The sequence below is a fragment of the Brassica napus genome, chromosome A1 (genome assembly GCF_020379485.1).
Source record: "Brassica napus cultivar Da-Ae chromosome A1, Da-Ae, whole genome shotgun sequence".
Classification (NCBI taxonomy): domain Eukaryota; kingdom Viridiplantae; phylum Streptophyta; class Magnoliopsida; order Brassicales; family Brassicaceae; genus Brassica; species Brassica napus.
The window spans coordinates 9989885-10005003 of record NC_063434.1 but is presented as its reverse complement, the minus strand read 5'-3'; the positions used below and the strand labels follow the sequence as shown (position 1 = coordinate 10005003).

The 15119-nt window shown below is 33.3% G+C and overlaps 2 protein-coding genes across 2 annotated transcripts; both read left to right on the top strand.

Moving 5' to 3' along the window:
• The first annotated feature begins 149 nt into the window (after positions 1 to 149).
• LOC106452697 (SUMO-conjugating enzyme UBC9) lies at positions 150 to 1768 on the top strand. Its single transcript, XM_013894870.3, has 5 exons — positions 150 to 390; positions 497 to 575; positions 937 to 1064; positions 1162 to 1266; positions 1390 to 1768. Exons 2-5 carry the CDS (start codon positions 506 to 508, stop codon positions 1531 to 1533), a joined length of 447 nt encoding a protein of 148 aa, XP_013750324.1. The 5' UTR covers positions 150 to 390; positions 497 to 505; the 3' UTR covers positions 1534 to 1768.
• Positions 1769 to 10467: 8699 nt separating this feature from the next.
• Positions 10468 to 12127, top strand: LOC111201240 (ethylene-responsive transcription factor CRF4-like). The gene has a single exon (XM_022692854.2). The coding sequence runs from the start codon at positions 10899 to 10901 to the stop codon at positions 11910 to 11912; it is 1014 nt and encodes a 337-aa protein (XP_022548575.2). The 5' UTR covers positions 10468 to 10898; the 3' UTR covers positions 11913 to 12127.
• Positions 12128 to 15119: the final 2992 nt, after the last annotated feature.

Here is a 15119-nt window from a genome sequence, read left to right as displayed (position 1 = left end):
TTACAAAAGGTGATACTACAACTCTCAACCGTCGGATGATACGACTTATTAACACTCAAAACGACGTCGCGCACGATGTGAATGGAGCAATCGGCGGCCACATGATAGGAAGGAACCAAGCGCGTTACTTTTGATACCGTAAGTGCAACGCGAAGTTAGGCCCACCCAAAAAACAAACATTTTAATTATTAGTATCTCTGGAATAAAGAAGAGTCCCTCCCACTCAGAAATAAAATCAACGAAGCAGAATATTTTCCTCAACCCTATTTATTGTGGTCGCGACCATAGAGAGAGAGAGAGAGGACAACAACATTACATTTTCCTTTCTCTTCCTTCCCCCTTTATTAATTCTTCTCCTAAATTTCGAAGAATCTAAGCTGAACGCGAAAGGTATAGATTTTGTTGAATCTTCCCGTCGTAACGTATTATTATTAGCTCTCTCTGTGTTTATTGCATATATCTCTGACCTTTTTTTTTTGTTTTTTGGATCGTAAAGGTCTTTGAGATGGCATCGAAACGGATTTTGAAGGAACTGAAGGATCTGCAGAAGGATCCTCCCACTTCATGCAGCGCAGGTTACCTTCCAACTTTACGATTCGATTATGTGTTTGTGTTTGCTCTACCTGATGATGATGTTGATGGATCCGCTCTGGTTCCGGTATTGATCTCTCGTTAGCTTAGATCTAATCATTTGTTCGTCTTCAGTTTTTTTTTTGTTTTAATTAATGTCCCAAAGTTTCAACTTTTGTTACTTCTTAGATCTGTGTTCGATTTTGATTTTCTGGGATGAGATTTATAAATTAAAAAAAAAATCAAAACTTTGATCTTCTTTTTTTTTTTTTAATAATTTGTCAGCTGCTTCCTTCTTACATTCTTTTTGTTGCTTTAATGGTTTGATGATATTCACCACTTTTGGTTGGTTGCATATTTTGACAGGACCTGTCGCGGAAGACATGTTCCATTGGCAAGCCACGATAATGGGTCCATCCGACAGCCCTTACTCTGGTGGCGTTTTCCTTGTTACCATTCATTTCCCTCCTGATTATCCTTTTAAACCTCCTAAGGTGGTACTTTCAAACCCTTCTGGAACATTGCATGTTGTTTCTCTGTTAGTTGCTTCCTTTGATTGCTCATGTTTATTGTGTGACAAAACAAATGTAGGTGGCTTTTAGGACTAAGGTGTTCCACCCGAACATTAACAGCAATGGGAGCATCTGCCTCGACATCTTGAAGGAGCAGTGGAGTCCTGCCCTCACCATTTCCAAGGTTTTTTTATTTTCTTCTGCCTCAATTTTTATCTACCATATGAGAACGATAAAAGGCTATAGATGTGCAAGTAGTAGTCCATTACAAGTCTTTTTAATTCATATGCGTGTGTGATGCAAATAGGTGCTGCTGTCGATCTGTTCGTTGTTGACGGATCCAAACCCGGATGATCCTTTGGTTCCGGAGATAGCTCACATGTACAAGACAGACAAGAACAAGTACGAGTCCACTGCCCGTACCTGGACTCAAAAGTACGGAATGGGCTGACACTCCGCAAAGGACGAGCCCCCCCCTTAATAACTAAAAACTCTTCTCATTTCTATGTAATCATATTTATAAAACTTTTCCGTCTTATTTAAAAAAATTGTGAAGACGAGAGATCATTAAGAAATCACATGATCTCCATTCTCATTTCAATCCTGTGGAACTTATAAAACTTAAATCAACCTGTTCCCATTTGTTGTTTATTCTCTATATTAAAATTATGAGCTTTTTCAGTTGACTGAAACTCCATTGTTATTGCATTCTTTCTAAACTATAATCGTAAGCCTGCTTGTTAGTTTCTTTTAGTGGTTTATATGGGCTTACGAGCTGCATGAATGAGCAAAAGACGTTAATCGCCACAGCTGAACCAATGAGCATGAATACCGAGAAGAAACAAAATCTACAGCACCTCCATAATACCTACAAGTTTGAAGAAGGAAGGAACTAACTCGAACAACAAGTCACAACACCATAGAAAGAAACCTAGGATCGCAACAAAAGAGAGCAAAGAGTTATGACTACCCCAGCTCAACCTCTCTAAAGAACCAGAGCATTCGAGAAGTTTTAGGTTGAGGGCAAAGAAACCTTGATCTCGGATTTGGAAAACGCCAAAAGCCTAACAAATATTACATGCAACATTCGCAGCCCATTTTTAATTTGCCGTCGACAGATAAAAGATAGGCCACATTTTCGCAAAAGTAGATAGAGAACAAGATCGCTGATTCACCTTGAAGACGGCCTTGCTAATAGTTGTCTTACCTTTGAAATTTTTTCCCCATTTTCTACCCCTTTTCTTTTATTGTTTTGATTCGGGTGTCTTCCTCTTCAGTAGTAAACTTTTGATTCTTATTGTTTTGTATTTTTTTTTTCTTAATATATATCTTTAATATTTGACCATTCATCTCGTTATACTAAGATAGAACCCGACTTGCTCATTTGCAAATTTTGGGATTACATCATGTCTTATGCAATTCAATGTCCTGAGATCTTAACTCTACGAGCGAGAAACTGATTTAATTTTTTTTGCAATTCTGAGGAAGGAACATACGCCTATATTTATGAAATTTAAACCGTGATAAGCCATTTAATCTTCAGGTTTCGTGTTTGTAAACAATGTATCACTCGTAGTAGTGGTGCAAGTTATGGCTGAAAAGCATTGCTGATTCTGAAAACTCCATTGCCAAAGCTTTTACGTGAGTATAACGGATTATCCCAAAAATATTCCACAAGTTTAAGAATAATTATTTTTTTATATCTAAATCCACTAAGACTTTTATCAAATTATGTTAGCCAACTAATCGCAATGGAAAATATTATAAGAAGTCAAATATCAGTTTTCAAGAAAAGTGGCAAGCCTAATAACTCCCGATGCAACACAAATAAACATTATTGACCATTTTATAAAGGACTGTACTTATAAGAACCATCATAACCTTTTTTCAAATCTAGCCGACGGCCCAAGGCTTTAATTATTGTTATATAGCCGACATGCAAAAGCCTGAAAAATTATGTGAAGTATATAACAATTCCTATTACGTGTCAGTGATTCGATCAATCTATAAAAGTATGTTCGAAGTCTCCGCAACTTAGCAAAAGAATGATTTTAATTTCGGGTGGGAGAGGTCGTGCCCAGGAGAGCATGGTGAACGCCAGGCTCATTATTAAATCGGACTAATAAAAATACTTGAGGCTCAATAAAGACCTTAATTACAACATGAGTTTGGAGATTAACAATCTCCCGTTGTCTTAGATGAATCTGAGAATCGTAACCTTGCTGGCCTCCACTTAATATGTTTCACTTTCATTTGTTGCTGGAAGTTGAAACCGTATAATTCAAAAGACGTTCCTGTTTTAAAATATATAGTAATGAAAACGACTTCTTTTCCAAGTACTATAATCAAATAACCTTAAAAGTTTATAGTGATATCACTGTACATGTAGCTTTTAACGACTGTCAAAAATCAAAATTATGATAAAATATGCTAACTAATGTTTACTTTATTATCAGTATACGCGCTTTGTCAACTAAGTAGTGCTTAGAAAGGAGTATTATCTAAATAATCATGTTTATAATAGTCGTATACATCAAAAAACTATTTTGAATTATTGGCTTTGCTGCATGCTTCATGGCAACCGTACGAAGGTGACTCTCCACTTGTTATCCCAAGTTTTGCGGATTTTTCAGCATAAACAAATACACATTACCCTTACTACATCTTTCTGCATTCTCTATTTGTTTTTATAATACATTTCTTTGGATATCATTATGCATAATACAATCACTAAAACATATATACCAGATGTTGACTACTAAATTTGGTGGTGTACGTTTGTCAATATGAAAATTGTTTTTTTAAGTTACGGAAATATTTAACCTAAATATTAAATTTTACACACAAGACCAACATTTCTTGCTTGTAAACTAACTGTCGATGAGAATGACTTGAATAGTACTCACGAGTTGCGACCACGTAGCTTCTGCTCCAAGACACACTAACTTGGGAAAACTCAAAACTCCCATGTTACCGTTAACTTGTTTAATAACTACTCAAGTGGTGACCTTCTCTAGTCTTTAATTGTCCATTAAAGTTCGAGCTCATAAACTCTTAGTTTAAAGCTATGCACGAAGACCAATGTACATCAAATATATAAGTATAACCCACTAATGGTGATATATTAAGCTTTCAATGTTTTGCCATTTTGAAGGGAGGCTCTTCTTTTTAAGATGGATCTTTGCCCTAAATTTTATTTGAACCAAGTCTCTTTCATTTCTATTTGGATTCTTCGTTCAGAACCGTAGATAGACCCGTCCACATGCACATATTTATATTAGCTCTGAACGTAGTCGGTAGTGTAACCTTTTTACTAGCTAGTCCCTGTCACCGATTAATGGTGAAAATCATGTTCTTATTGTTAACTGAAGTAGCAAGAAAAACTAACTCATGAGTTGCATATATATTGTCAGTGGTTATCGCTCGAAATATAGAAGTATTGATCACCTTCTGGTACAGAATTTAGGACTGTATACTCCATTGTGATTGGCAACAAATTCTGAAATCAAAAGATTGTTGCAGTTGATGTTCCATCATCACTATTGGCATATATCCTCCCACCTCAATCGTGTTAAAAAAAAAAAAACCTCCCACCTAAACAAGTGAAACTAGTGAAGAGAGATCATCATTCAAAGTTCTGATGACAAAAATGTAACATTGGATTTGTGTACATCCCAGTGAAACATCCAAATTATTATGGAAAATAAAATTATTGAAGTCCTTACTAAATGTTTATACCCCAATATTCGGTTTATCTATATTTTAATCTCAGTTATAATCCTAAGTAACACACACATAACCTATAACCAATTATTATATACGAATCTTATGGTAACAGTGTATATACATAAATAGAGTAGACGGATATAATATATATACTTAAATTGGTCCGTACTTGGCTCAATGGAGAACAGTGGCCAAGAACACTGCACTAAACCTGGGGGTTTGTCTTTGTCAATCCAAAGGATTCTCCGTGTCTCTCTTCCTAGTTTGGATCTTTCATAATCTCCTCCACTTCTCTCACGTGCCCCTTTTATGATGCTTTCTACCAAACTAATGCCAAATTACAAAGGCCACAACACGTAATATGAATAACGCATTTACTCACATTTGTTAATCCATGGACTATATATATATATATAACTGCGTTTAGCTGTTGTACCAAAAACTAACGATTGAAAAAGATTACAAAGAACTGGGATTGTCTTTCTGGAGCAAATACTATTGAAAACGTCAAAATATACTCTCTCCGTTTGATATTATTAAGAAAATGATTGAAATATATTAAACTTTTTATTAATTATACATATTCAACAAACAGTATTTGAGATAAAAATAATAATTTATAAAATTAATATATTTGTAATTAATATTAAACTAAAAGTTATATTGAAATTATATAATTATAAATTATATAATTAATTATATTTTTTGTGTAACAAAAAATGTTTAAAATACATTTTTGTAAGAAACCGAGCGAGTAAATTGAAAGAAATCTTTGTTTAAATATTTGATTAAAAAAACATGCTGTAAAAGTTATTGCTTAACAATTTAAGATGACATTTTTTATTTATCGGATTGTATTATTTATAAGTTATAAATGTATCACAAATAAATGTTAGTAAATGAAAAAATGCGTTAAAATAGCCGAGGATAACAAACTCAAATAAGAAAATTGATTATTTGGCGGGAGCAAATGTAACTAAAATACTAATAGTCTTTTTGAAAAAATGGGAGGAATGGAACTATAAATGGCGCCAAGTCCTAGGTTGCCTCCACCCACGTTACTCTTCAGTCTTCACTGTAAATGACAAGATTTTATTAAATAATTTGTTACTATTTCTCTTAAAATACATTGCCAAGATGAGGAAACAAAATCATATAAGAAGAGAAACAAATATATTTATACAGAAGGTCAGAAGATTGGTTTCCTTTTCCCCGTGGACGAAGTTAAACATCTTAAACATATACTTTAGAAAAGAGATAGAAAAATACTAACATTTACTCAAATAGAATCTTTACTGTTGAATAAGCACTTTAGGAAAACACAGCACGTGACAGGTTGTTCATATGAAATGAATGCATGGACGAAACCGCTAAAGAAAGTCACTGCAAAATGTCGGTCAAAGGGGATGCTAGTGTAGGCATTATAATTCAGAAGTATATCTTTTAAATCTTAGTAACATACACACTCCTTTTTATTTCAATACAGCTGTATAGTTTTACCATTTTTCACACAATTAAAATACTATTTTTTGTCTAAAATTAAAATACTATTACATATCTGAAAAAATACATGTCATTTTATTTGAAAAATATTAAACTATATCTTTGTGACAAAAAATAAATTAAAATAATTTGAAACATAGATTTTCTTATAACTTGATATGCTATGGATATACTAATAAAAATATTTAAATAATGAATATTTGTTTGGGGTTTTTGCCAAAACTAACCCACAACTTGATTTTAATCCCAAACCTATACCCAAACTTGAATCAAATGCAAAACTAACCTAAAAGCCTAGTGAAATTACAGCTCAGCCCCTTGTGACCAAACAAAAAAACAGAAGCCATTTTTACGAATATAGCCCCAGTAAATCGTCTGAGTCGTCTGAATTGTTGGAAGTCGTCTAGACGACTGAAGTTTCAGTCGTCTGGTACCAGCTTATTTTAAAAATAATTTATAAATCTTGTAAAAAATATTTTGATGCGTGAAAAATAAAAATCAAGTAATTATAAACAGTTTTAAGTGATATAAATTAAGATATAATAAAATTGATTTGTTTTGAAGATAGATGAGTGGAAGTAGTGAATCATGAAATACTTTGGTTTAGGAGTTTGGCAAACATATGTTGTAGTATTGTATGTATTGTTAGGGTTAGATTTTGGAAAACTAAAATGTTTTTTTCAAAAATTAGTTTTCACTTATATGTGTTTATTTCTGTGTATAGTAAATATTTTTCAAGTTTGATTTGGTTTTATGAAGTGTTTAATTAGAAAATTAAGTTTAGGGGTTATGTTTAGGGTGTGGACGACTTATATTTCAGTCGTCTGTTGAATAATTTACCCGGACGACGTATATTTCAGTCGTCCAGACGACTTACTTGTAAATCGTCTGGAAAGTCTTCTATTTTAGTTTCCCGCTAAAAATATTTAATTTCCCGCTAAAAATATTAAACTCTTCTGGACGACTTACATGTAAGTCGTCTGTTTTAATTTCTTCACCAGACGACTGAAATGTAAGTCGTCCAGGAAGTCGTCTGAGTCAAAAATATTTAATCTAATTGGATTTTTTGTCTCCCTATATAAAGAAAAATTTACACATTCTCTCTCCTCCTCTCAAATGGCTGCAACAAAAATGTAATGTTCATCATTCTAAAACTCTCCAACCTCTCTCTAATCTCTTTGACTTGAAAACACCTAACTTTATATGAATTTTTCAGTTTTGTCTCATGTATTTCTTACTAATCTATCTCTTTTGCAGGTTTTTAATCAAGTGGTACTCATCTTCCACTAATTTAGAGGTAGATCTATTAATTTTAGATATGTATTTTTGTGTGTTCTATAAATGTAGATTTATCTAATCTTCCACTCATTTTCTCTATTTTTAAGTCATTTGAACGTTTTTGGATATGCAGGTTTTTCAGATCTGGATTTGATGTGCAGGTTTTTCAGATCTGGAAGACTTCTGGGACGACTTACCTGTTAGTCGTCTGGAAGTCGTCTGGAAGTCGTCTGGACTTCTTGGAAGTCTTCTGACAAAGTCGTCTGGACTTCCAGGAAGTCGTCTGGACTTCCAGGAAGTCGTCTGGACTTCCAGGAAGTCGTCTGGACTTCCAGGAAGTCGTCTGGACTTCTAGGAAGTCGTCTGGATTTTTCTGAGCGTTTTGGTAAGTTCTTATGTCTGATTTTTCTTCATTTGGTAACTTCTTGTTGTATAAAGTTCTTATTTTTTTCCCAAACTAAAACTCTCCAAACCCACTCTTATCTCTTTGACTTGAAAACACCAAACTTTATATGAATTTTTCAATTTTGTCTCATGTCTTTGTTACTAATCTATTTTTTTTTTGCAGGTTTTTAATTAGATGGTACTCATCTTCCACTAATTTAAAGGTAGATCTATTATTTTTAGATATGTATTTTTGTGTGTTCTGTAAAGGTAGATTTATCTTATCTTCCATTCATTTTTCTGTTTTTAAGCCATTTGAACGTTTTTGAATATGCAGGTTTTTCAGATCTGGATTTAATATGCAGGTTTTTCAGATCTGGAAGACTTCTGGGACGACTTACTTGTTAGTCGTCTGGAAGTCGTCTGGAAGTCGTCTGGACTTCCTGTAAAGTCGTCTGGAAGTCGTCTGAACTTCCTAAAAGTCTTCTGGCAAAGTCGTCTGAACTTCCTGGAAGTCGTCTGGACTTCTTAGAAGTCGTCTGGACTTCTTAAAAGTTGTCTGGTCTTGTCTACTCAAGTGGAATCCAAGCTTGTCTTTGTAGATGAATGTCTTTGTAGATGAATGATCTATAATAGTTTTGTTTGTGGTCTGTTTTGTGAATTGCATGTATACTCTTTTAGTTGTGAATTTTTTGCAAAATCAGTAATAATGTTTTCCAAGATGTATTAAATGTGCTAACAATGTGTTTACACATTTACAAATCAATGAAATAATAGACTTCAGTAGCCTTTTTCTTATCTTTGGATCTCTCATATGCAATAATAAACTCCAATGGCCATTTTTTCATCATAATAAACAAGAATGTTGGTAAGAGATGGAAACAAACAATAGTAACTAGTCAAAGCATATCATATTTTTTATAAGTTTGCATTGAAAAACTTAGTCAAATTTAGTAAAACTAAGGGAGAGAACATATTTTGTAAATATGAGTTTTACATATCTTGAAGTTACTTATCACTCTTAAAAATATAAGTTATTCAAAAACTAACGTAGAAGACTTAAAAACTAGTGGAGAAGACGCGGACGACTTCAATCTAAGTTGTCTAGACGACTAAACTATATGTCGTCTGGTCAACGCAGAGGTTATTTTTGCAATTGACTTTGAAATCTGTTATTTCGGGCGACTGAAAGTTAAGTCGTCTACTATTGTTTGGTTAAAAAAAAAACTCCAAAAAAGCTAGACGACTTACATTTCAGTCGTCAGAGGTTAGTTTTGCATTTGACTTGATTATTTCAGAAGTTTGACTTTTTGGACGACTTACATTTCAGTCGTCTAGTGAAAATTAAAATAATAATATTTTTTTAAAAGTAGACGACTTAAAGTTAAGTCGTCATAGGTTAGTTTTGCAGTTGAAAAAAAAACTTCAAGATTTAATTATATACAGACGACTTATAATTCAGTCGTCCACGAGACGACTAAAATGTAAGTCGTCCAGGATTTACGAGGTTTGACCAGAATCTCGGAAAAAAGTCCTGGACGACTTACAATTAAGTCGTCTGGTGGACGACTGAATTATAAGTCGTCTGTGTATAATTAAATCTTGAAGTTTTTTTTTTCAATTGCAAAACTAACCTATGACGACTTAACTTTAAGTCGTCCACTTTTAAAAAAATATTATTATTTTAATTTTCGCCGGACGACTGAAATGTAAGTCGTCTGGGGAAGTCAAACTTCTAAAATTATCCAGTCAAATGCAAAACTAACCTATGACGACTGAAATGTAAGTCGTCTAGGTTCTTTGGAATTTTTTTTGAAACCAAACAATAGTAGACGACTTAACTTTCAGTCGTCTCAGGTTACAGATTTCAAAGTCAATTGCAAAAATAACCTCTGCGTTGACCAGACGACTTCCAGGTAAGTCGTCTACAGCCAGACGACTGAAAGGTAAGTCGTCTACAGCCAGACGACTTCCCAAGTAAGTCGTCTGACGAACATATCTGGAAAAAAACTCGATGTCATACCTTAAATTGGTGAGATAAGTTCCTTAGCATACATAAGGCTTCTCCAAGCACACAGAATCACAAACGAAAGTCACCCACCCATAATCGTTAGCTTCTATGACTCTATGAACCATAAAAATTTTAGAATCAAAATCTTGGGTTTTTTAGCTCATTGTGGAGAGAAAGTGAGAGAAATGTTGTGTTTAGTTCACAAGAATGGAAAAAGAAGAAGAGTAAATCGATTTTGTGAGCATTAAGAGCTTCAAATTGGTTGTTCATGGTGGTTGTGGTATTGATGACAATGGCAATCTTGTAATTACTTGAAGATGATGAGGGTGAGAGAGTAAAAATGTCATTTTCGAAAAAAAAAAAAAAAAAAATTGATGGCATTTTCGTAAATTATATGAACTTGTGGGGTGAATAAGGCAAAACCAATTTTCAGAAAAAAAAAGTTAGTTTTGTGTTTGACTTTAAGTTGTAGGTCAATTTTGCAAAAATCCCTATTTGTTTTGGGTATCTTGGGAATACAGCCTCTAGCTCAGCACAAATGTAAAGTCATTTTGGAGTTCTGAGGAAAATATCTCAAATACACGTGTCATTATACTATTTGCTAACATGGATGCGGCTTCTAGTACAAGAAACGAAAATGAAAACATAGAAAAGGAAATGAATGAGTAGAAAAGCTAATAATTTTTTTGAAAATATTTTATTTCTATATTATACCCCGAAAAGATCCTATAAAACAGGTTATAATGTGTGAATTCTGAATGTTTTATTTCTCTGCATTCTCGATCTCTCTCTCTCTATACATCTTTTTCATTCGCTAAATTCTTCAAACTTTTCATAACTAAACCCAGAATCTCTGTTTTTTCTTCTTCAAACAGAACCTTTATAAGCCAGAAATATTAATAAGGTGAAAAGTGATGATGATGGATGAGTATATGGATTACAGACCAGTGAAGTACACGGAGCACAAGACAGTGATCAAGAAGTACACTAAAAAGTTGTCAGTGGAGAACAACAAGAAGAAGAAGATCAGTTCTGGTCGTGACTCGGCGAAGCTGGTTCGGGTGTGCGTGACGGATCATGACGCTACTGATTCATCAAGCGACGAGGAGGAGTTTTTGTTCCCAAGAAGACGGGTCAAGAGATTGATCAACGAGATCAGAGTCGAACCGAGCCCCTCCGACGAACCCTCGACGGCTGCGAATAAGAACGGTAAAAGCCTGGCCGTTGAACCTCCGCTTAAAAAGGTCTCTGTCTCCGGTGACGATCAAAACGAAAGGAAGTTCCGCGGCGTGAGACGGCGGCCGTGGGGAAAGTACGCGGCGGAGATTCGTGATCCGGAGCAACGCCGGAGGATTTGGCTCGGTACATTCTCAACGGCGGAGGAGGCTGCCCTCGTCTACGACAACGCAGCGATCAGGCTTCGTGGCCCTGATGCTCTCACCAACTTCGCCGTACCACCAGAGCCCAAACCGGAGCAGGAACCAGAATCCAAGAGCAGCGTATCGGTTTCTTCAGCATCAGAGTCAATGGACTACTCTAATCATCATTTGTCATCTCCAACGTCGGTTCTCAACTACGGAATCTCAGAACCAATCGATGAACCTGTCAAACCGGTTAAACAAGAGTTTATTAAACCGGAGCCAGTAACCTGGCCTTTCGAAGAAGGTCATGGTAATGATATTGATGGTTCATTTCCATTGGATATTCCATTTCTCGACAACTATTTCAACGAATCATCGCCGGACATCTCCATTTTCGATCAATCAATGTCTCATATTCAATCGCCAGAGAATGGTTTCTTCGATGATCTTATGCTGTTCGATCACAACAATATGGGAGGAGAAAATTATTGTTCCGACATCGAAGAGATTGGTTCAATGTTCAACAGTGTTGATGACTTTTTTATATCTGATTTTTTAGTTGTATGATAATTTCATACAAAAAGAGAGACACACATTGGTTTCAAATATAGCTGCTGATGGGAGTCAAATTTTGTCTTGAATTTTTGAGTTTTGATAAGTTTTCATTTTAATAATTTTGTTTAGAAGTAATTGAAGTGTGCGGTGTCCTGGTTTGTAAAACATTTTTGTGAGAAATATTGGGAATGATAACTAATTATTAAATTAGTTTGTTGTTTTGTCAATGTCTATGAATTCTTAGAACGTTTTTAATTTTTTTTGTTACTTGCTTTCATGTATGAATAAATTTAATCACTGTACAAGAAACAAAACTGAAGTTCTCTTTTTGGCGATAAATGCCAACACTAAGAGGCGCAAATCACGGCCATGACCGGTGGTGTGGCTTTGGGTCCGGTTTCACTTTCAGTCGGTGCTCTTTTTGCCTTCTCATTAGTAAAAGTGTTATTTGTGTTCCGGCCGGCCGTAAAGGAAACAAATCAATATGAAAATAATATTCGATAACATACTTATCAAATATGAAATTTCTAGTAATAAACTTTGATAAATATATGTTAACTAAATAAGGATTAAAAAAAGAGAGTCAGCATTGACTGATCCAGTCAGTTGGACTTTGAATAAATCTATCACTTTCTCGTTTCAAAATATACCTTGTGTAACTGCTAAAAGGTTTTCATCCATTTGATTAGTTTCGATATTTCAAAACCCATATAATGCGTTCTAAATCATAAGGTAATCAGCCTGTACACTTCTATTTTTTATTTTCTTAAAAAATTATCTCATGATTTAAAGTTTTTTTTATACCCAGTCGTATATTGTACGCGTTTTGTCCCCAAAATCAAAAATATTGGTGGCAAATTAGTTCGATTGTTTTAAGAAGATTTATACATATACAAATAATTCAGTTGTTTTTTTTAATTACCTCATGAATTATTCATGTCCTCTGGATATTAAATTCAGTTTTTTTTTTAATCTTTTGACGTACAATTCTTAAAGAATTATAATAAATGCAGAACATAAGATGGGAGAAGCAAAATGGGACAAATAAGTATGTCCCAAACCATATAATATAATTATATTTACAATGTAACGATATGAATGAGTATGAAACGTCGCACTAGTGTAAGAAATAATATCCAAGCGCCTATCCACATGCTGATTTGCAGGTTTACATACCATTATCATTATTATGTTTGAACTCATGCTGTATATATACATTTGTAAAATTCATCATATGATGACTGCAAATTATAACATATACCTAAATGTGAAAAAAATGAAGGGAACCGAATTAGACTGTTTTGAATATAATACAAGAACTAGATTTTGACCCGCGCAGGCGCGCGGGTGTATATTTTGAAAAATATGTTGATATTTGTTTTTCATGTAATTATTAGGATTTGGAAAAATGAATCCGAGGAACATAACCGATACCGATCCAAAGATATAGTACCAAACCCAAACATAAATTGATTAAATATTCTAATTATTCAAAATTTTGTTATTTAGAGAACCGAATCTGATCCGAACTGAAGTATTTGGGTATCCGAATTTATCTAAAAATAGATTTATATACTTATATATATTAATTATTTTTAGATTTAACGTATATAAAACATCAAAAATGATACTTTTAAATTGGTTTAAATACTTGAAAATATATATAGATAGTCAAAAGTAAATATCTGAAATAGTTAAAGTATACTCAAATCACCAAAAATACTTAAAATAATTATTGATTTCGTATCCAAAATTTTAAATCAAGCCAATTGATATGTTAAGCTTAAGTATTATGACATATGTTATTCAAATTTATACGTAATATATTATTTTATTTATACATTTTGAGAAATTTAAAATATATAATGATTTAAGACTTTAAAAATAATTTAAATTAGTTATCCAAACCCAAACCAAACCCGCAAAGATCCAAATCGAACTCAAACCAAAATTTAGAAACATTCTAATAAGGCTGAAATCTTTGACCCCGAAAACCCAAAATACAAACCGATCAGAACTAAACCCGTATGGGTATCCAAAAGCCCATCCCTAGTCATTATTATATATCGTATTTTATCATCATATAATTAATCGTATTTTATATGTACCATCATATAAGTAATCATATAATTAATAGTATTTTATACATACCATCATATAAATAATTACATATATTATATTTTTAAAACTTAATATGAAATATGAAAACCATAATTTGAGTTGGTATTTCAAATTTGGCTTTGTATTATATTTTTCTTATATATATTGACAATATTTTTTATAATGGTTATTGAAAAATAGTTTAGTAAAAATCTATTTTTGAATATATGTATATTTTTGAATCAATTTTTGATATAAATCAAATTTGAATTATTATTTTGATTTGAAATATGTATATAAAGTTTAAATTTTGTTTTATGGTTAGTTTAGAAAAAAAAATTTTAGGGAATTAGATTGACCCATTTTGGTATATTTTAAAAGTGGCCTAGATAACTTTCAATTTTAAAAAAAAACATAAGCCCATTACTTTTTTTCTTAATACTACTATCGTTGTTTTCAAACAAAAATATTTTTTTTTTTAAAAGACTGCAATCCATGTTTCCAAACACTCCAAATTTTTAAAAGTCCTATTCAAGTCTCCAAACACTCCAATTTTGTACTTGAGTTTTAATAAGATAGATTAATTTCCACAAAGGAGGATGTGTTTCAAAGTAGGAAACATAATTTTAGCTCTGTTGGGCACGGAGGAGCCTTATGGGCCGAGAAGGAGATTGAAGTAAGAACTTTATAGTGTGCTTGAACCACACCGGCTCAGAGGAAAGTCTATTTCAGAGCTTGGTCTCACTGACGCAACCCTATTGTAAACCGCTATACAAATCTCGACACAGAAATATAAAGTGGTGACCATGTTGGGAGATTGAAGTTAGTACCGCTTGACCAGTAAAAATGCAAACTCAAACGCAAATATTCGCGCCTGAACAACCACATGACATGAATAATTACTATTTTGATTGAAAACATATAGAAGCAAGTCAAACTCAACACCAGTCCTTTTATTTTGGAGATTATGTGATTATTCTGCGTACGGTATGATCAATGACTCAAAACCACTTTGAAAAATAACAATTCACAAACATGCAGGTCGACTAAAGCCAAGCTGTAGCGACTTGAAATTTTATCTCACTTCATAGAAGAGCCAACATTGTTTTTTTTTTTCTG